Consider the following 21,324-nt stretch of genomic DNA (forward strand, 5'->3'; position numbering starts at 1 on the left):
ATGCAATTGGTAATTATTATTGATTACTTACACAGAATCTAACTTTGTTCCATTGAAGGCATGGGCATCAACCTTTGTGAACCCATTGTTGTACAGCTTTCTGTAAACAAACAAAAAATGGATTATTAGCTGATGTGACACAACTGTAACTAGGCTTTTTTTCTTTTGCATGCATACTGTGTCTTAACTTACTTTAGTCTCATGGCGCTGGAATGCTTGTTCTCATTGCTGCCCACCCCCAAAGTATACTTTCCCCTAACTAGCATCTGAACACCTATATATTTTTGGTTTTGATGGCATTATATGAAACTCCATTATATCCTGGCTCATTTATTTTTCTTCCCACTGAAACCAATGGGAGGTAACATTTAAGAAATAAACAACTCGGGGTGAAATTCCAAACTGCCTACTTACTGCCTTGGCAGGGGCAAGCTTAGTGGGGCTTGCCAAACCGTGTCCCCTCTCCGAAACATAGCCCCCCCTCCCATCACCTGAGGATTGCTCTGCCCATCATCTTTGCAACTGACAACTATTTTCTTATTTAGCATTACTCATTAAGGCTGACCTACTGCTTCACAACTACTGAAACAAAAAGGAGGAAGAGAAAACAACTTGTGTTCGATCAACATACAGGCTAAGGGATTCGTTGCATAGCCCATGGAATGCGTTTGCAGGCACCGAAATCATGTACGGATTATCAGCCATTTCACTGTGAAAAAGGGGGAAAGGCTTAGTATAGCAATAAAATACAATTATAACTTTGTGATTATAGATATAGATAGATAGATATAGATATAGACACACACATACATGCTTAATTTTTCTTTAGACATTTAGACAACTGCACTGTACTGCATGTGAGACAGCCCTTGATAACTGGAAATTTCAACTGATGCAGTATCCTAATAAGGATAAACAACGGAGAAAATAATATATCAGCACTTCAGCAGCTTTGCTGCCCCCCCCATTGTCTTCTTCACCCAGTTAAAGGTGCTGGTTTTGAAGAACAAAGTGCTTAACAGTCAATAAAACCACCTCCTCCTGAAGTTTCATTATGGTTTTTCTACAATTTTCAAAGGGCGGCCTCTTCAGTACTATTTATGCAACAAATTAGAGCACCCGTAACACGCGGAGAGGCTCTCTGGTGAACTCTGGCTGGAAGCAGAAATTACAACAGATAAAAAAGGGTGCCACTGAAAACAACACTTGTGCTTCTTTCCTCCTCTATCCTTCATGAAGTCTAGCAGTACACAGCAGACAATGGACTACAACTTTTCTCTGCCCTGATAAACTTCATTGGCTGCCGCTCAAAGAAGAAGGGAAACTCTGATACTTGCAGCAAAAAGTTCATATCGGCTGTCACTGAGTTGATCTTCGTGAGGTCAGGGAAAACTCTGAGTCCAGTGTTCATGATCACACTGAAATAAAGCAGAGAAGGAGAATTAAATGGTGTGCCTATGTACACAAAGAGATCCATTTAATTGTTTATTTAAACAGTTTATATGCTGTTTAGCAGCATAGCTCTAAGTGGTATACTGTAAGATTGCAAAAGATTTAAGATCGAGAGTGCAGATATGCCTTTAAAACAATAACTATACAATCTAGGCCAAACTAAGTTCCACTGATATAAATTAGGTTCATATACCTGTGGGAGCAAGGATTGGACTAGTTGACCTCCCAGGGTAGCATCTAAGCCAGTGATTCCTGATTGCAAGAGTGACATCTCTGCAAGACTAGGCTGCAGTGGTCAAAACTGGCTGGACAGGAGATTTATCTGAGTCTAGAGTCTACGTATATCTCATCTGTTAGGGAGATTCATTCATTGCTGTTGACAGCTGACCCTTTGAATGGCAGAGGAAGTCTAGGGACTCAGCTACATTAGTAAAGAAAAAGCGTTTTATATGTGTTATAACACTGTGACACCAAAAGACGCTGTGGAGGCCTGCCTTTCGCCAACGTGATTTCCCATAATAAACTTTACAACGCGTTTTCCTGAAACACCTTTTTGATGTTCCTACATCCAGCCTAGGATTCCTCCCACCCAGCCCAGATAAGAAAAGTGGTAATCCACAGTGTTTGTGAAAATGAGTAATCGGTTAGCAGTGTGCATCAGACCGGGAGAGACAGAGTTAGTTTGAGCTCTGAAAACATCTGGCAGTGGGGGGACTGACTTGTTTCCCTAGGAGAGCTTAGATAAGGCAGCAGACTTCAGTTGAAGGTGTAATACTTCACCTAGGCTCAACCTGTATATTTGTAAATCATTTTTCCAAAACGCCAGTAAGCAGTGATATTTTCCTAGAACAAGAAGTGCCAGAACTCACCATTATTGCCTCTCTTGTTCTCTTAGAAAGGCAATGGCTCCCACCTGAGAGGAGTCAGAACTGAGTTCCGGTGACTTCTGGATGAAAAAAAGCCCTGCCAGTAAGCCTCCATAGAATAAGAACAGGGGCACTGCTGTAAGCATGAAAAAATATCCCTATTTTGAACTATAATGTTGGTGGGTAGAACCCTGAGGTTAAGGAAGCACCCAAATCTTACAAGAATAGCAATTCCCTAGGCTTTTGTTTTCAGTACTTACAGGTATTTCAGCAATGGGAGATTCATGAAGGCTTCAGGATCTATGTATTGTAGGTTTCTGGCATTTCGGATTTCTCTGTTCAAAATACAATCAAATGTCCACAAAGAAGATTAGTATTTCTGTTCTTGCACACTTCACACACACACACGCACGCACGCACGCACGCACACACCATAGGAAGATGCCTTATACAGAGTCAGACCACTGGTCCATCTAGCTCAGGCTTTCAGACTGGAGTATCTCCTGCTCCCCCAGAGATGCTGAGTATTGAACTTGCACACAAAACAGGTGCTCTCTGCCCCTTTAGTCTATGAAATTCTGAGAAAGCGTGTTCTCCTTCATGGAGAGGGCCGCCAGGACATTCCAAAGTTGGGGGGCGGGCTAATTGATCATTGGCGACTGATGCGATTGGGGCTTCCCTTGTTGGGAAGAAGTTAATGTTCCATTTATTGATTGACAGCCAGAAATAGTAAAACTCCTTGCACGAGGCTAGGGCTTCCTCTTTTCGCCCGTGCATTGGATTGCCCGTCCCTCCCTCCCTAGAATAGGGTTGTTCGCTTTGACCTTGCTATGCCTGTCATGGGGTCGTCTGCTTTGGAACGGGGCCTGGTAGGAATTTTGTCCATCTGGCTGATTGGCTGGGGCCATTTGGTTTTTGCCTACTGCGTAGCAAATCGTCACAACTTGTAAGGTTCGTGGTTAGGCATTGGTTTATGGTTTGGTTGGTTGAGGGGCATGGATTGGCTGTGCCTGCCCCTCTAATGCTGCTGCTGCAAGGGATTCCGTTAAAGGAATTGGGAGCTAACTATTGCTTGTCCACTCTGTCAAGGGGGCTCGGGCCATAGCAATGAGCTCCTGGTTGCATTTGGGGTGAGGGCAGGTTCCCTGCTCTGCGTAACCCCCAAGTGTATTCCCCCATTCTGACTTTCGCATCGTGCGGAATGTCAGTCTGTCCCCCATGGTGGGGGCAGATAGTCACAACCAGTGCCTACGCAACCACTCACAAATTTGTATTTTAATAAAGTTGTGGCCAAAATTATGCCAAAAATCTTAAACAAAAATTTCTGTGTGATGTGTGAGTTATTGGGGTGGCCCTGGGGACCTCGACATGCAACTGAAAAGTCCATTCTTATAAATGAGCTCCATGTGAACTATGGGCTATTAGCAAATGTTTCATCCAAATAACGTGTAACAAGCTGACCCCACTCAAAAGCAAGAGGACCTGTTTTCTGGGTGGTATGATTGGCATAATTTTCTAAAAAGATTGGATTCTGGACCCCTTTACACTTATGTAACAGAAAAGAAACACTACTTTGGCCTGCTAGTCTTTGTATATGTTGGCCTTTGTGTTAAAAAATAACAGTTGTTTAATGTTTTCGAGGTCAGGCACAAAAAAGATTTTCTGATGTCCAAAAAGATTTCAGTTATGAATATGGGTTCAGAAAGAATATTAAATTAATTAACAATAAAAACAAAGCATGCAGGGGATTTTAGCATTGCCATATGGCTGGATTCCTTCTGGCCTCCCTGGAATGTCACTATTCAAGAAGCAAAAGCCAGTACTAGAAAAGGAAAAGCCAGCCACAATATTGGTGTGTGATCTACAGTATCTATCTATCTATCTATCTATCTATCTATCTATCTATCTACCTTGTATGCCACCCCAGTCTCCGAATGGCACAAGATTCCACGGGTTCCAGGGATCACTTTCCTAGGAATGATGGACAGCAGAGACTGTGATGTCTTTATGATATATGGTTTATTTACACATATCTACAACCTGAGCCTACAATGTAGGGGCTACGGCATTAACACCCCATGAGGGTTATTGCTTCTCCCATAGGCAAAGCCTTGGATTCCAGACGAAAACAGGCATGGCTCTGTCTCTCAGCTGCCCAGCCTGCTTCTAGCTTCTAGCTTCTAGCTCTCACACACCTCAACTCTGGCTTTTGCCTAACTAACATAGAGACCCATTGGGCCTCTGGCACAGAGCCACTTCCTTTGTTAACTTAATGGCACACCAAACCCTGTTACCTCTTCTGCTTCCGACACCTCCTCCTCCTAGCCTGTTCCTTCTTCTCCCTCTGACCATTCATCCATCCCACCACCACTCCTCTGGCTCCGAGCCTTCTTCCCATGGGGGTTCCCCAGCCTTTGTATCCAGCCAATCCATGACCCACTATGATGCCCTCCTTATGAGCGCCTTGGGAGCTATTTTTGCCTTCCATAGTGTGAGACAAAATTTTGGACCAGATGATTCTTATGCTCCTTTTTCTGAGCACTTGTTGAAGCCAGAGCAATTAGACCCTCTTTTTATGAGGAACAAGTTCTCAATTAAACAAACAAACAAAGCATTAAAAATATACAAATGGTGTGTTCACTCACTCGCTTTCCTTTAAAAATAAATGTTAACACATACATAAATATATATACTTCTGAATAGTCCTCTGTTGTATGACTGGTTTTCCCCTAAACTGTTTAAAGTAATTGAAACCAATCTTTAAACAAACTATGATGATAGTGGCTAAATATTATTTTAGAAGTAAGGCTTCTGAAATGTAATGTAACATAAATGTACGTACAGCAGACAGCATTTGTTTATTCCCCAACTGACCCTGCCCTCTGGAGAATAATTACACAGAAGCCAGTGACATTCAACTAATGCTAATGATCTAAGGGGCTCTGAAGAGAATTCAGAAAAACACTCACATTTCTGAAGGGCTTTCCCTCACAGAATGATATCTGGCATGCATAGTCAAACCTTTTACCCTTTTTCCAATTAAGTTTTCTTGTCCTAATTGACAAGAGGTAGGGTTAGATGAGTGTGTCCTTTGGGCTTCATAATCCTGTTTAGCAGCACAATCTAGCAGTTGCAAATAGACTGTGGAGATAAATTAATATTATGCAACTTTCCGAATGCTGCAAAACAAACCCACCAGTTAATGGCACTAGCATGTCATATTGGTGTTCATCGTTAGTGCCTCTGTATGAATATGGGCTTTCATTCATTTTTTTTTCTTTTTTGGTAATGTAGTTTTTATTCATTTTCATCTATGGGTTTTCTTCTATAGCTGGTATATTTTTCCCTAGATTAAATATACTGAAGCATATACTATTACATAGTTCACCACAAAGTTAATTGTTTCTTTTTTGGCGATCACTCGTAGCCGAGTAAGATTGTCTTCCATGAACACAGTCTTAGCAGTGAGTCCGTAAGTGACTGTGAAGGCCAATTCTGGATCCACACATCCTTCCACAGTGGGAACATAGGTTTCCAGGTGGGAGTTGATCACAGTGAGGATTTGCCAAACGTGCCTTCCTCTTAGCTCGTTTTTCCTTTGTGCCCTGAGTTTGTGCTTCTTCCAAGTCCATGACACGTTTGGTAAAGGCTGTTCTCCAACTGGAACGCTTGCAGGCCGGTGTTTCCCAGTTATCAGCACTTATACTACATTTTTTAAGATTTGCCTTGAGAACATTCTTAAGCTGGGAATAGAGTAGTTGCTTTGGAAGATAATAATCAGGCATTCACATAGTTAAGCAGTCATTGGAAGATATATATCCAAAAGAGAGACTAGGGATTTGGAATAAGCAGCAGATTAGGGAGCTGTGGAACTGACATTCTTATTTAGCTCTTTAAATATTAAAAAAATAATATTGATATTTGAAAATTAACAGTTTTGAAGAGATAAATGCATCTTTTGATAACCTTAACATTATGAGCTGATCTACTATAGCCAAGTTCACACAACCAGCTTAACACATTTTACCAGCTGTTTTTGCATCATATCATAGGACCAGTTCAAATTATTCAAGGATTTTCATCTACTTACATATGAGTGACTTTGTTTAGATTTCTGAAAGAATGAGCCTCCAGCATCTGCAGCACTGCATCTATGGTGATATAGCTACATGGGAGAAAAATGGGAAGGGAGGTCATACACAAAGGCAGATGGAAATGTATGAGTTCATTGTATCTATTCTCTGTAAGTATTCCTCTGCTCTAGGGAGAGTCAATGTTGTGCTCTCCAGATGTTGGGCTACAAGTCCCATTGTCCCTGATCATTTTGGTTGGAGCTGATGGGAGCTGGAGTCCAACCACATTGGGAGGTTAGCTGCCCCTCTTTCCTTTCATTGTTCTTAATTGCCTATGTTGGAATGGAATTCTAAACAACAAGTTGGTGCCTTGGACTTCTGCATAATCTCTGCCTCTTTTGACACAGCTGCAAGGATTTGCTTCTACATTCAAGTAACCACAGTCTGCTGTTATCTCTGAACTGGGACAGGCTGTGGCTAGTTTTAGCTATGGTTTGTCTGAACAAGCCAGCTCCAAACTGCACTTCTCAATCCTGGCTGGTTCATATAAACCATCATTAAAACTAACTGCAGTGCTTGCAGTTTCAGGGAATCCAATTCCCTATGCAGAGACAGAAGTGTCTTCCCAGGTGGGGTCGTTATGCTAGTGTCCCAGCAGATGGGTCCCAGCAGATGGTAGTCACTGTTACTTTCTGAGAGGGGGCATTGGCACGGTACACATGCACCACCGGCAGCCCTAGACTGGCTCTTGTTTCCACCATGCCAACCTCCCCACTCCCAGTAAGCAATAATAGTGACCAACCTGCCAGGAAGCTAGCATAGGAGTTCAACCCTACTTGGTGAACCACTTCTGTGCAAGGCTCTTGCAAGCCTTCCTCAGCATGGAACAAATGGACCAGTAATCTGCGTTAGAGTAATGATGGCAGGGGAATCACACCCAAACGTGTGATCAAAAGGTTAATTTGTACTTATGGTTTTTTAAGCAGTTAGTAATGCAACATCTGGCTGCAGAGATAAATAACAGTTCTGATTGCGTCCAGAGAACTACGGTTGCAAGGCAGGCTTGTGTTCGTGGCAGGATGTTACTTAGCAACCAGGTAGGACCACAGAATATTTGTTTTGTCTGGACATAGCAGTGATGGAGAAGCTATGGTCCTTCAGATGTTGCTGGACTCCAATTCCAATCATCCTTAAGCACTGGCTACCATGGCAGGGGCTGATGAGTTACGATTCCAATAATGTGTGGAGAGCAACATCCCTGGTGTATTATTAATTTATTTCATTTTGGCACCCACACTTTGGAACTTCCTGCCTATTGACATCAGGCCTGAACCGTTTTGTTCACCTCATCTGTTTGTTACTCAGTTAAGTTTGCCTGGTGTGTGTGTTTTCTTTTACTTCTTGGATTCAGTCAGCTTTATTCAGCTACTTCTGCTAACAATTCGAGCTACCGAAGTTGTTTTTAATGCTTTACCCCATTTTAATATAAAAACACATTTGGGGTTGGAACTTACATCCTGGAGATGTTGGGAAGATTGGAGAATGCTTCTCTAGGAATTATTCTCAAATGGGTTTCCATAAACCTCCTGCAGGAACAAAACTCTGTCAGTTCAAGAGACTTACAGATTAAAAAAACTTTATTCTGTTTCTCAGAGTAGAGTGGAACTTATGTTGGGGGCAGAAGGAGAAATGATTACAGACACAAGGCAGGTGGAGATGAGAGAATATGATGAGAGTATATGACAGGGGTCAGCAGTGTTTGGGCCAGGGGTCACATTTTGAATTTTAAGAGAGTGCTGGGGGCGCCAGCCACAAAATGGCTGCCTTGGAGGCATGACGTAACACTAAATTAGAGTACAATCATGATGAGACTTTCCACAGAATTTGATTTGATTTGGGATAGGGACATGGTAAATGGGGAACACAGTCTCTTCCAGTGCCACAGTTCAAATCAAAGGCAGACTTTATGTTAAGCTGCTTTAAAGTAAATTTAAAAATAGTGAACGATCCAGTCGTGCCTCTTCCATATACTATACAGTCCCCTTCCTCAAAGAGAAAAATAATGCTTGTTTGTATCCTCTAAATCACATTTCAACAATAAATTTTAGCATGTTTCCCTCTCTTTCCCTACCTTGTAGGACTCCTTTGTTATTTTAAACTAAATATTAAGAACCTAAAAAGACACCTGCTAGATCAGGACACACAGCTTAATGGGTTCATTGCTAAATCTGTACACCAGTGAACAGCTCCCCAAATATGCCTATTATTAAAAAAAGTTTTTTTAAAAAAAGTTGTTTATTATGCCTCATATTGCAGCTGTTAGAATTTTTGTCTAATAATGTCAGTCTTCATGGCTTTACCACATCTGCACAATTAATTATACAAAATACACTCAAAACAATAGGATTAGTGGAACAGGAAGGCTGAAATCTGTGTGTCAGACTGAATCCTATTATTTTTTCACTTAGGAAGCAGGATGAAAAGCTATTAATATGACATCTATTAAAAACTCCCCACTCCTTACCCTAGTATCTTCCATAAATATTTTCCAAAATGTTGAAAGGAAACCCTTTAAACCAGGCATCCCCTAACTCGCCCCTCCAGATGTTTTAGGCCTACAACTCCCATAATCCCTAGCTAACAGGACCAGTGGTCAGTGATGATGGGAATTGTAGTCAGTGGCATAGCGTGGGGGGTGCAGGGGGGGCCGGCCGCACCGGGCGCAACATCTGGGGGTTAGGGTTAGGGGGCGCAAATCCATGGGTTAGGGGGCGCAAATCCACGGGTTAGGGGGCGCAAATTACTTGCCTTGCCCCGGGTGCTGACAACCCACGCTACACCACTGATTGTAGTCCCAAAACATCTGGAGGGCCGGGTTTGGGGATGCCTGCTTTAGACAGAACATCTAATACTTCATGGTTAATTTCAACAACAATCAGAAAGGGCAAGGCAATGTCGATATTAAAGTAAGTATTTCAAATCCAGGCATTCCTAGTGCCAAATCCTGTTATTCACAGCCGAAATCTCTCAATGACTTACGAATAAGTTATGATAAGTTAATGGAGGCACTGTCATGCCTACAATTAATGACCATAAACCATAATTGGAGGAAGTCGTAACAATGAAATATCCAAAAGCTTGTAGTGCACTTCTGAATTAGCGAGTCTTGTTTCTGAAGTCAAAACAATGCATCAGGAATGACTAATTGTTCCATTTTTTTATTTCTGAATTTTGTACAGAGTACTTCATGCCTTTTCATTATCTGCATTCATTGTGCATTGATTAAATAGTGCAACATAAGAAGCTAAAAACATAAGAAGAGCCTGCTGGATCAGGTCAACAGCCCATCTAAGTCCAGCATCCTGGTCTCACAGGGACCAACTAGATACCTGTGGGAAAGCTGCAAGCAGGCTTGCAGCCCAAGAGCCCCCTCCCCTCCTGTGGTTTGGAGCAACTGGCATTCAGAAGAATTACTGCCTCCAACTGTGCAGGCAGAATAAGGTAAAGATAAAAAGGTAAAGGACCCCTGGATGGTTAAGTCCAGTCAAAGGCGACTATGAGTTTGCAGTGCTCATCTCGCTTTACGGGCTGAGGGAGCTGGCGTTTGTCCACAGACAGCTTTCCGGGTCATGTGGCCAGCAGGACTAAACCGCTACTGGCACACGGAAGACCATGATGAGTGCCAGAGTGCATGGAAACAGCGTTTACCTTCCTGCCGCAGTGCTACCTAGTTATCTACTTGCACTGGCGTGCTTTCAAACTGATAGGTTGGCAGGAGCTGGGACCGAGCAACGGGAGCTCACTTCATAGCGGAGATTCGAACTGTCGACCTTCCGATCAGCAAGCCCAAGAGGCTCAGTGGTTTAGACCACAGCGCCAGAATATAACCATCATGGCTAGTAGCCATCAATAGCCCTCTCTTCCATGAAGTTTTCTTTTAAAGCCATCTAGGTTGGTAGCCACCATTGCTTCTTCTGATTAGTGAGTTTCACTGCCTGAGAAACGACTTTTTTTCATCTGTCCTGAATCACTTGATGTCCACGAGTACTACAGTGGTACCTCGGGTTACATACGCTTCAGGTTACATACGCTTCAGGTTACACACTCCGCTAACCTAGAAATAGTGCTTCAGGTTAAGAACTTTGCTTCAGGATAAGAACAGAAATCGGGAGACTTCCGGGTTAGCGCCTCCGGTAATGGCGGAATTCCTCTGAGCGGGAGGAATTTGCTTCGTAGGAATCCGGGTCTGGCTGCCACGGCGAAGGCAGAGACCCACTAGAAATCACAGGCGGGTGAAGCCGGTGAACGTGGGATTCGGCTGGCACCTTTTGTGCCTTCTCTACTCGCGGGGAAACCCGGTTTTGGGAATCCGGAGCGACGTGGGGTGAGCGGCGCAGTGCTTCGAATTGACTGCTTCTTCCACGGAGCGAAGCCGCATAGCTGTTGCCGGAGAGCGCTGACTTTTTCCTGTGGACAATTTGATCTTAAAGCAACTACCCATGAGTAGAGTGGAGAATTGGATTTTTAAACGTCTTAATTTGGTGCCGAAACGGGGAGGTCTAAAACAGGAAGTCCACCTTCCCCTTTTGTAAATAGATTGAAGCAATGAGGATGCAAGCTGAAGTCTCGGAAAGCCTATTGTAAAGGACAAAATTTCCATCAGTAAAAAATACTAAACCCCCCTTGGTGGCAGGAGAAGAGGGGGAAAAGTTTTGGACTGAGTATACCTGCAGGAGAGAACAAACAGAGTTAATATACCACCGCTCCGATCCTGGAAACGGGCTGCCAACAGGACGGACCGTGATTAGAACGTTCACTGACAGTTAGTTAAATAAAAGGAATACATTGTTTCCATGGTCTCCGTCTGCGTTTAAAAAGGAGTAAAAGTAACAGAAAATTGAAACTAACTTTATTGTTTGAATTGAGTTTAAAAGGACTAATACAAATAGAAACTGTTTTCCTCTAGAGGAACCGTTTCCCTCTAGAGGAAGCTGACACGAACCACTTTATGATGCCCTGACACGAACCATTTTATGATGCATGCATGCATGCAAAAAAAAAAAGAAGAAGAAGCAATTTTCAGGTGATCCTCATGTACAGCAAAGTTATTTTTTGTATATTTACTAGTGTGCATCAGTCATACAGAGGGATAGAAGAATGCAAATGAGCTAGAGGAGTTGAAACCAAATTGAACTGAATTGAAATTAATTAAAAAAATTCTTTTGTTGAAACCAGAATTAAAAAATGGGATACCGATGAGAGCAAACTGCAGAGAAGAACCAGCGAAACATTAAAGTAGCAGAACAAGTGAAATATTCTAATTCCTAGTCATACGTAGATAAAAAAAATTATAAAGGCTGTCCCTGTAATTGCAACACTGCAGCATCAGCAATACCTCTGAACATATACACACAACAAAACCTAGCCCAGCAGGTATTCTCATTGATTTATTAGGAAACTTGCCTACAAGAATATCCTCAGTCTGGAAGAATGGTGATGTGAATCCACCCAAAATTCATCTCATAAAAACATAATAGTTGGTATTCGGTCATCTAAATATTGACATAATTTTGTATTTTGGGTGTATGTTTTTAAAACCATGTATGTTATATTTTGATCTCTTCCTTAGCCACTTCAAACTTTTTTTGGAAAGACAGGGGACATAAATGTTTCAAATAAATGAATAAAAATGAATAGGTTTGCAATGAATAAAAATGAATAGGTTTGACATAAATGTAACTAGGCAAATCGCTTGCACATCTTTGCAGGGGAGGCTTTGCTTAAAATATTTGCTAGCCATACCTTTCTGCACTAACATGGTTCAGGAACAGAAATGCTCATTCATGAAGAATTCATGCAAATATTCCCACCCACTTGAAATATTTCCTCTCCTCCACTAACATCATTACCAGATTATCTCAATTAGAGTAAGTTCATACTGCACTGTATACAAAACTTGAGAAATGAATAGTGACTAAGAGTTGCTCAAAAAGTTGACTTATTTTTTGGTCTTTATATTACTACATATTTCAATTCTTCATAAAATTTACCTAGGCTGAGTATACACACCATACCTTTAAAGCATATTCAAAGGACACATCCCCCACCCCCAAATCCTAGAAACTGTAGTTTGTTAGGAATTATAACTATGTGAGGAGCAAACTACAATTCCCATAATTCTTTTTTTTGGGGGGGGGGTAATGCAGTTTTTTACTGCAATCCTGCGAGTAAGCCCTACTGAATTCAGCAGGAATATCTTGAGTCAACATGCATAGAATTAGGTTGCCTATTTTCTTATTTCAAGATAAATATTTCTTCTTTTCAAAATATATTCCCATTTGTTTTGCAAGTTCATTTATAGACAGTGCCACTTAACATTTCTGCCAGCATTGTTTCGATATGATCAGGATTCCATATTCTACTGTCCTCTGAGATACAGGGAAAACAAACCAAGATTGCTGTTTACTAGTGCCCAAAGGATTCCACCTTCCTGGTGGAATTTCTGCTTAACTAGCCACCACCTGTGATTCCAACTCAACTCTAGTTTCGTGCCCTTTCTTCACTTATTAATTAGATGATTCCATCCAATCCAAGAGAAGTTACCACTTTGGAACTAAACAAATAGTCTGCAATTCAGGAAATACACTTTTATATATTAAAAAGTTATTTTCATTAATATAAATTATATGTTATTTTCACTGTATCTTTGTGCACAATTTTTTGCTGGAAAACTGTATCACAAAATTTGGAAACACTTAGTATGTTTAGCCTGGAAAAGAGGAGACTGAGAGGAGATAAGATAGCCATCTTCAACTATATTAAGGGCTTGTGAGGGTAGGACTCGGGGCAATGGCTTCAAGTTGCTAGAAAGGAGATTCTGACTAAACATGCGGCATTAAGAGCTGTTCAGAGTGGAACAGACTCCCACGAGAGGTGGTGGACTCTCCTTCCTTGGAGGTTTTTAAGCAGAGGTTGGGTGACCATCTGTCATGGATGCTTTAGCTGAGATTCCTGCATTGCAGGGGGTTGGACTAGGGACCCCATGGGTTCCCTTCCAACTCTTAAGATTCTATAATTCTGATTCCATGATCACATATAGAGTACACTGCTGCTTTTGCAGCAGATTCAGAAGCCTGCTGCCATCTACTGTCTAGATTCAGTAGCACAGTAAAAAGGGATCCGTACCTTCCTTCTACAGTGGTACCTCGGGTTAAGAACTTAATTCGTTCCGGAGGATTGTTCTTAACCTGAAACTGTTCTTAACCTGAAGCACCACTTTAGCTAATGGGGCCTCCTGCTGCCAGAGCACGAGTTCTGTTCTCATTCTGAAGCAAAGTTCTTAACCTGAGGTACTATTTCCGGGTTAGCGGAGTCTGTAACCTGAAGTGTCTGTAACCTGAAGCGTCTGTAACCCAAGGTACCACTGTATAGTTGTGTAAATCCTTTCCCATCCTCAATGAAAGCAGGGGGTATTTTTCAGTTGTTTTTAGGTGTGGAAGGAAGATTCGTCATTTTGTCATTACCTGAATAAAATTACAAGGTGTGCTTAAAAACAAACAAACACGTTTTCAAGCATAGATTTATGCCACCCTCAGGCACCTCTGTGGCTTTCCTGTGCTTCCTAGAATGTCTATGGAAGAATGCCCAAAGTGGGGGCAGCCAGGGAGGCTGCCTACAGAGCACCTAAGAACTGCACGATGACTTCAAAAATAAATAAATGAAAAGGAAGGGAAAGGAGATTGTTAGCCGCTTTGAGACTCCTTAAGGTAGTGATAAAGCGGGATATCAAATCCAAACTTTTCTTCTTCTTCTGTTAACTTTTTTTTTTTTAAAGAACATTGCAATACTCTCAGGCACGCTGAAGACAGCATCTCGAGCTGTCCACAAAGTCCTACTGTGGGCATTATAGCTATGTCTGCCCACCTACCTGCCTGGCTGATCTCATGGTATTATGGGACAAAAAACATGGCTTCCGAGGCCAATTATAAAAGGCTGGGCAGGGTCATCTGGGAGAAGGCAGTTTCTGAGATGATCTGGTCCTTATTAGGCTTCTGAAAGATCAATGCCAGCACTCCATCTCGAGTCCAGAAACAATTGGGCAGCCAATGCAAACAGAGCAAGATTGGTGTTGTATTCTCCAATTTTATATGGCCCCAGCATTTTATTTATTTAAACAATTTATATATTGCTTAACTACAATAATCAATAAGTGGTGTGTACAAGAATACAGTAGAAATAGGTTAAAACTATAAAATCAGACTTTAATTAAAATGCTTGCTCAAATTATTATTTTATAAAAAAGGTTCTTCAGCAGGTGCTGGAAGCTCAACAGGAAGGGGCCAATCCAACTTCAATTAGAGGGGAGTTGCATAAAACACACCCCACAAAACTGAACAAATAGCTCCTGGTGGATACAAGCCATGCATCTGAGCATTGGGGTCCCACTCCCTCCCTCTGAAGACGTCAGTGATTTTTCAGCTTTTGAAGTTTCTTTATTTAGACAAATTCTCCCCCCCCACGCCTCTTCAACCAACAGCTTCACAGAGTGAATTATACAGGTTTAAAAAACCAACACATCCCACAAATCCAACATTCTCTTGATCCGTGACCTCTTTTTCAGCCTGTGAGAAATAAACCAAACTATATTAACCTTCTTTGCATAGCCACTCTGACTTGGCACAATTCCTCACATAATTCTGGCAAAATATTGGGGTTGCCCTCTTTCGTTGCACTTAAATCTGATTTAATGGTGTAGAATCATAGAATAGAATCATAGAGTTGGAAGAGACCACAAGGGCCATCGAGTCCAACCCCCTGCCAAGCAGGAAACACCATCAGAGCACTCCTGACATATGGTTGTCAAGCCTCTACTTAAAGACCTCCAAAGAAGGAGACTCCACCACACTCCTTGGCAGCAAATTCCACTGTTGAACAGCTCTTACTGTCAGGAAGTTCTTCCTAATGTTTAGGTGGAATCTTCTTTCTTGTAGTTTGGAACCACTGCTCCGTGTCCGCTTCTCTGGAGCAGCAGAAAACAACCTTTCTCCTTCCTCTATGTGACATCCTTTTATATATTTGAACATGGCTATCATATCACCCCTTAACCTCCTCTTCTCCAGGCTAAACATGCCCAGCTCCCTTAGCCGTTCCTCATAAGGCATCGTTTCCAGGCCTTTGACCATTTTGGTTGCCCTCCTCTGGACACGTTCCAGTTTGTCCGTGTCCTTCTTGAACTGTGGTGCCCAGAACTGGACACAGTACTCCAGGTGAGGTCTGACCAGAGCAGAATACAGTGGCACTATTACTTCCCTTGATTTAGATGCTATACTCCTATTGATGCAACCCAGAATTGCATTGGCTTTTTTAGCTGCTGCGTCACACTGTTGGCTCATGTCAAGTTTGTGGTCAACCAAGACTTCTAGATCCTTTTCACATGTACTGCTCTCAAGCCAGGTGTCACCCATCTTGTATTTGTGCCTCTCATTTTTTTGCCCAAGTGCAATACTTTACATTTCTAATTGTAGTGTAATTTCCTTGGCTTTTATTTTTCATACACTGTTATGTTTTACAAAGGCCATTTTATGGAAAAAATGCAAGTTGAATGAACAAGATACAATGGAATGAATTTCAAAACGGGTCATATTTGAAAATTAGCACTGGGGAGAATACCTGGCCACATTCCTCTGTTTGTTTTTTTAGAATCAGCATTTTTGTTTTTAGTTCACAACCAAATTGGCAAAAGGTTGGACTGGCTGCTTCTTGCTCAGTTTAAATTGGCTGGCCCTGAAACCTTTAATTCATGACATCTGTTTGCAGTAAGGTTGTCACTAAGAATGCCATACGTCCAATTTTTGGGGTTTCCAAAAAAAAAAAAAAAAAAAAAGCCTCAACAATTTTGGGGTGTGCTAGTTTTTACTTTTTGAAATATGGCAACCCTAGTTGCCACCTCTATTTCCAACAAGGCTCCATTGGCTTTCAGCTGGTTCTCAGTGACACAGTATTTTTTCACTCTATAGCAGAAGTGGGACCAGGGCTGGCTCTAGCCTAAATAGCACCCTGGGAGAGAAGTATCTTCAGCACCTCTCCCACTCCCACAGTGAGCTTTGCAGGACCACCCAGAGGACTTATGGGGCTTGGTGCAGGTGTGATGTTGGGGACCCGGCTGCTACGCTCTACAACAGTACTTTCCAAATTTTTCATGTTGGTGGTGCACTTTCAGACATACAGCATTTGCGACACAGTAGTCCAGTTAAACTTACTCCTTTCCAGTCCCGGTAGAGGCACAGGGAGCATTCATGCGTCACACCTATACAATGCAGCTGACACACTCACATGTCACAATAAATGGTTTGGAAAGCTCTGCTCTCCCACACATAAAGCTGAGAATGTCTGAGAATTACTGCATGCACAACTACTAATTCTTGCCTGCAGCTCCTACTTGCCCAGGGATCAAGCAGAATGAGAGATGTGCACCACTTTTTGCCTTACATGGGGATAAGGAAATAGGGATCCAGTGTGGCACTTCTCCTGAGTACCATCTCTTCCTGGGGCTCAGTCTCACAGGTCTTCTGGTTGTGGCTTGCTGCTGGCCTTCTCCACCGCTCAGGAAGGATAGATTCCTCCTTTAAGGTCTGGCCAGTCTCACACCATTCCTATGCCTTTTCCTATGGTTAAATGCTACACAGGATTACTCTCCAGCGGCACCTTGCCCGGAAATCTTAAGTAGCATTCACCCACCACTAGTGACCAATTGCATGCGCAGGAACTGAGGCAGGGGACTGCATACTCTGCCCCTTGAGCTCTAACGCTCTCTCCTCAGCTACAAGAATAGTGGTGCAGTCTTAAAGGGGCAATATCACCATATATTGTATTGTTTTAATTATTTATTCATTGAATTTGTATACTGCCCTATACCCATAGATCTGAAGGCTGTTCACAACATAAAAATGCAAAATACAAAAATACAAAATAAGAACAAAGAAAACACAGTAATTCTCCCTTCCACAACACATTTAAAAGGGCATCGGATGTCAATCAGCCAAAGGCCTGGTTAAAGAGGAACATTTTGGTCTAGCGCCCATGTCTCTCCCATGTAATCAAGGCTTCCTTTAAATGTACAGTGGTACCTTGGTTTACAACCATAATCCGTTCCAGAGGTCCGGTTGTAAACCAAAACACGTTATAACCCAAGGCGCGCTTTTGCCAATGGGGCCTCTCCCCAAAAATGGGTTGTAATCCCCCCCCAACTGGGTTGTAATCCAAAAAAAGGGATATGCACTTCTGGGTTTGATGTGGTTGTAATCCAAAACGGTTGTAATCCAAAGCGGTTGCAAAGCAAGGTACCACTGTACTTTTAATTAGTGTTTTGTTTCGTAGCAGCTTTTAGCTTTGGGTATGCATTCTATATTTCAGAACGTCCATTTTTATCTTTTAAAAACAACAAAGAAAAGCTATCGATAAAACATGTATCCCAGCTGACCTCTCACAGTTTATGTCATTTATATAGTAGTGTTTATAGCAGTGGCGGAGAAAGGGGGGTAGTGGGTGTGGTCCACCCCGGGTGCCATCTGTGAGGGGGGTGACAAATCCCCCCTGGGTGGGGATCGCTGCTCCAATCGCCCCCCTGGGCAGCTCACCCCCCCCCCCGGGTGCACGGCATGTGCACTGCTCCGGGTGCCCGAGCGGCTAGCTACGTCGTTGGTTTATAGTATTCAAAGTAATGTTGCCTCAAAGTAAAGCTGCACTCCGCTGATTCTTACTTAGCATAAATGACATCAAAGCAGAAACTGAAAGAGAAATGTACTTCAAAGCAAGTTGAAGATCACTTTTTTGCAGTTAGTAACCAGACAACCTGTAGAACCTTGCAAAGAAAGGTTGCAGGCAACTGCTTTTTACCACCACAGCTCAATGAGGACAGTATAAACTGAAGCGGGGGAGAGAACAGCCACTGATCGCAGCTTGGCACCCTCCTCAACTTGCAGCCCCAAACTCATAAGTGAACTGAGAAGAAGATACAGAAGAAAATGGGGAAAAGCTGTACCTGTCTTTAATTCACCTCAAGTGTGGGAAAGGAGGTGACAGGCCTCTATGAAACTCAGGTCCCAGCATAGATGAAACATAGCATTGAGTCCATCTGCCTCATGATAGTATTGTCTATGCTTAATGATAGCAGCTTTCCAGAGTTTTAAACAGGGGTCTGAAGACGGGACCTTCTGCACACAAAACTCTTGTAAATACAGCCCTTCGCCATGTCTTGTATCAAATCATGTACGTGTGCGCGCGCGTGTGTGTGTGTGTGTGTGTTTCATCAGAAAGCTCCACACAGGTGCTCACATATAACTTCTGAGAAAATATTGCAGTGTTCACAGTCTGCTGATCTCCCAAGTACCTACCACGACCTTGTGCAGAACAACAAGAGGTTTATTTTGCTCCAGTTTCTTAGTTACACATTGTGAAGTGTAACTAAGGGTGGAGGGAGAGAGACCTAGATTTAGATCCAAATAAATGAAAGGGGGGGAATAATCATAGAAATGTAGAGTTAACCCCAAGGGTCATTGAGTCTGACCCCGTGCAATGCAGGAATCTCAGCTAAAGCATCCATGACAGATGACCATCCAACCTCTGCTTAAAACCCTCCAAGGAACAAGGAACAAGTGGAATTTGCTGCCAAGGATTGTGGTGGAGTCTCCTTCTTTGGAGGTCTTTAAGCAGAGGCTTGACAATCATATGTCAGGAGTGCTCTGATGGTGTTTCCTGCTTGGCAGAGGGTTGGACTCGATGGCTCTTGTGGTCTCTTCCAACTCTATGATTCTATGATTCTATGAAGAGCCCACAGCCTCCTGAGTGACTCTGTTCCACTGTCGGACAGCTCTTAGTGTCAAAAAGCTCATCCCAATGTTTAGTCGGAATGTCCTTTCTTGTGACTTGAATCCCTTGGTTTGGGTCCTACTCTCCAGTGCAGGAGAAAACAAGCTTCTAGAACAGGAGAAAACAAATCTTGGTTTCAATACATTTTGGAAAGATTACTGAAGCTGTTTGAATATCCCCCCTCACACGTTCCCCATTGTGGGAGGAATGAGGGCAGGAATGGCATGGGCAGATCTACCAATTTTGGTTTCTCCCTATTCCTCATTTTTCCTGTCTTACATTCAGTTCTCCACATTTCCACATCTGTTTGCAAATTTGGTATTATTATTATTATTATTGGTGTATGGTCCAATTATTCCATTTGAAGCTCTCAAGTTCTCATGCCTCAGCCTCATTATACCATCGGTACTGTCCTTGACATCCACATTTGAAATCACCCGTTGTAGTATGTGAGAGTTCCTCACATAGTGAATACTGCAGTCACAGATAAAATACTTGTCCATCCCATGTAAAGAGAGACAGTGGGACACTAGTGGCAGTAACTGTTTGTTGTGCTCTATTAGTCAAGTGCTCTGATCATGCAAGGGCAAAAAAGATCCCCCATTGTTGGTTTCTCTCCAGCTGGTGCAAGAGGACTCAAATAAGCATAGGAAATTCCCCATTGGGAATTTTCATGAGGGTTACATTGCAGGTCAAAGCGTGTGTCAGTGGAGCACGCATAAACTCACCCCGCCCCATTATGCCCCTGCCCCACCCCCTCTCTTCCTTCTTCCGGATCCAAAAGGACCTGTGTGTTGGCAGTAGTGCATCAGTTGGAACACGCCTAAAATGGTCACTGCCTGTATTCCATCTTTATCCAGCTGACACATCAATAATAGAATTGTGTTTGTTTTTTGGGTGAGTTTATATTTTAATTTTTATTTGGTTCTCTTTTTTCTTTTACCTTATTTCTTACATGTTATTGAATTATGTTTCTGATTAATTAAGGAAAAAGTTTTTTAAAAAATAAAAATATATTAGAATTTTACTGTTGTACATTTCCTACCTTTCCTCAAATGAGCTCTGGGTGAAATATGTGGTCCTTACATTTTATTCTCACAGCAACCCTTTGAGATAGGCAAAGCTAGGAGATCGTTCCTAACCCAGGTTTACCCAATGAGCTTCATGGGTGAGTGGACATTTGAACCCAGGCCTACCATGTCCTGGTCCAATGCTCTTAACCACTGCACCTCACTGCCTCCCTATTGCTGGACACCCAAGGCTTATAAGGATTCAAAGTGACTCTTCTCCCACACCTGAGTTACTTTTGGGGCTCACAAAACATCCCAGAGTAATCCTGCTATTTAGTTGTAAACGTTTTTCCCAGTATGTGTAGGCAAAGCTCTGGGCATTTATGATGATGATGATTAATTTCAGAAGGGGGCAAAAAAGCCTTATAAAGGCTAAGAAAAGCAAAAAAATAATTAGGATCATAACTAGATGGATTTTGAGGCCACCTATGCAGTCAGCCATACAAGAGAGCACATGGCTGAGATCCAACCGTAGCTGAAAATAGTGCTTTCAAAAGTCATCCTGACCCAGCTTAAATGAAGCTCTGTGTAATTTTATGTAAGATAAGCTAAACCTAAGCTCTGTTTTCAGATGTTGAGGAAGGTATTTCTACTTCATTTGCCTCTAATTCCTCATTCAATGACTGGCTGCCAAAGAGCTTTATGGTAGCATCACTAGCGCAGATATTCATAACTACTCGGAAGTACCAATTCCAACAAATGAGACCCTTTCTGATTGCATATCGGTACTTCACAGCTGCACCCCAACCTGTTTGTTTCCTGTTTGTTGCAATGGAAGCTGTAATTGCTTTAACTTTAACAAAATGAAACCCTTGATCCTGTCTGAGGACAAGGTATAAACAAGTGTACCAATTAAAATCTCAACAGAGATAAAATCAGTTTGCAAACTATTCAGCTATATCATCAGCTGGACTGAAAGGACATAGGATTTCCAGAAAAGTACATAATAGAGATTAATGCTCTTACTGGCCTTAAAAAACCAAACACAAATTCACC

General features: G+C 42.3%; 2 protein-coding genes across 2 annotated transcripts in view; one reads left to right on the plus strand and one right to left on the minus strand.

Annotated features, from left to right (window-relative positions):
- Nucleotides 1-21,324, plus strand: part of CEP128 (centrosomal protein 128) — a 305,103-nt gene that overhangs the window by 85,022 nt on the left and 198,757 nt on the right. The gene's annotated exons all lie outside the window — the stretch shown is intronic.
- The window catches only part of TSHR (thyroid stimulating hormone receptor), a 61,359-nt gene that overhangs the window by 31,534 nt on the left and 8,501 nt on the right, over nucleotides 1-21,324 (minus strand). Inside the window, exons 3-8 of the mRNA XM_081867424.1 lie at nucleotides 7,906-7,977; nucleotides 6,409-6,483; nucleotides 2,579-2,653; nucleotides 1,326-1,418; nucleotides 632-709; nucleotides 32-100 (exon numbers count right to left, since the gene is read on the minus strand). Of these exons, the coding sequence (XP_081723550.1) occupies nucleotides 32-100; nucleotides 632-709; nucleotides 1,326-1,418; nucleotides 2,579-2,653; nucleotides 6,409-6,483; nucleotides 7,906-7,977 (462 nt within the window). The remainder of the gene's footprint in view (nucleotides 1-31; nucleotides 101-631; nucleotides 710-1,325; nucleotides 1,419-2,578; nucleotides 2,654-6,408; nucleotides 6,484-7,905; nucleotides 7,978-21,324) is intronic.

Source organism: Podarcis erhardii, assembly GCF_964252035.2.
Source record: "Podarcis erhardii genome assembly, chromosome: 1".
Classification (NCBI taxonomy): domain Eukaryota; kingdom Metazoa; phylum Chordata; class Lepidosauria; order Squamata; family Lacertidae; genus Podarcis; species Podarcis erhardii.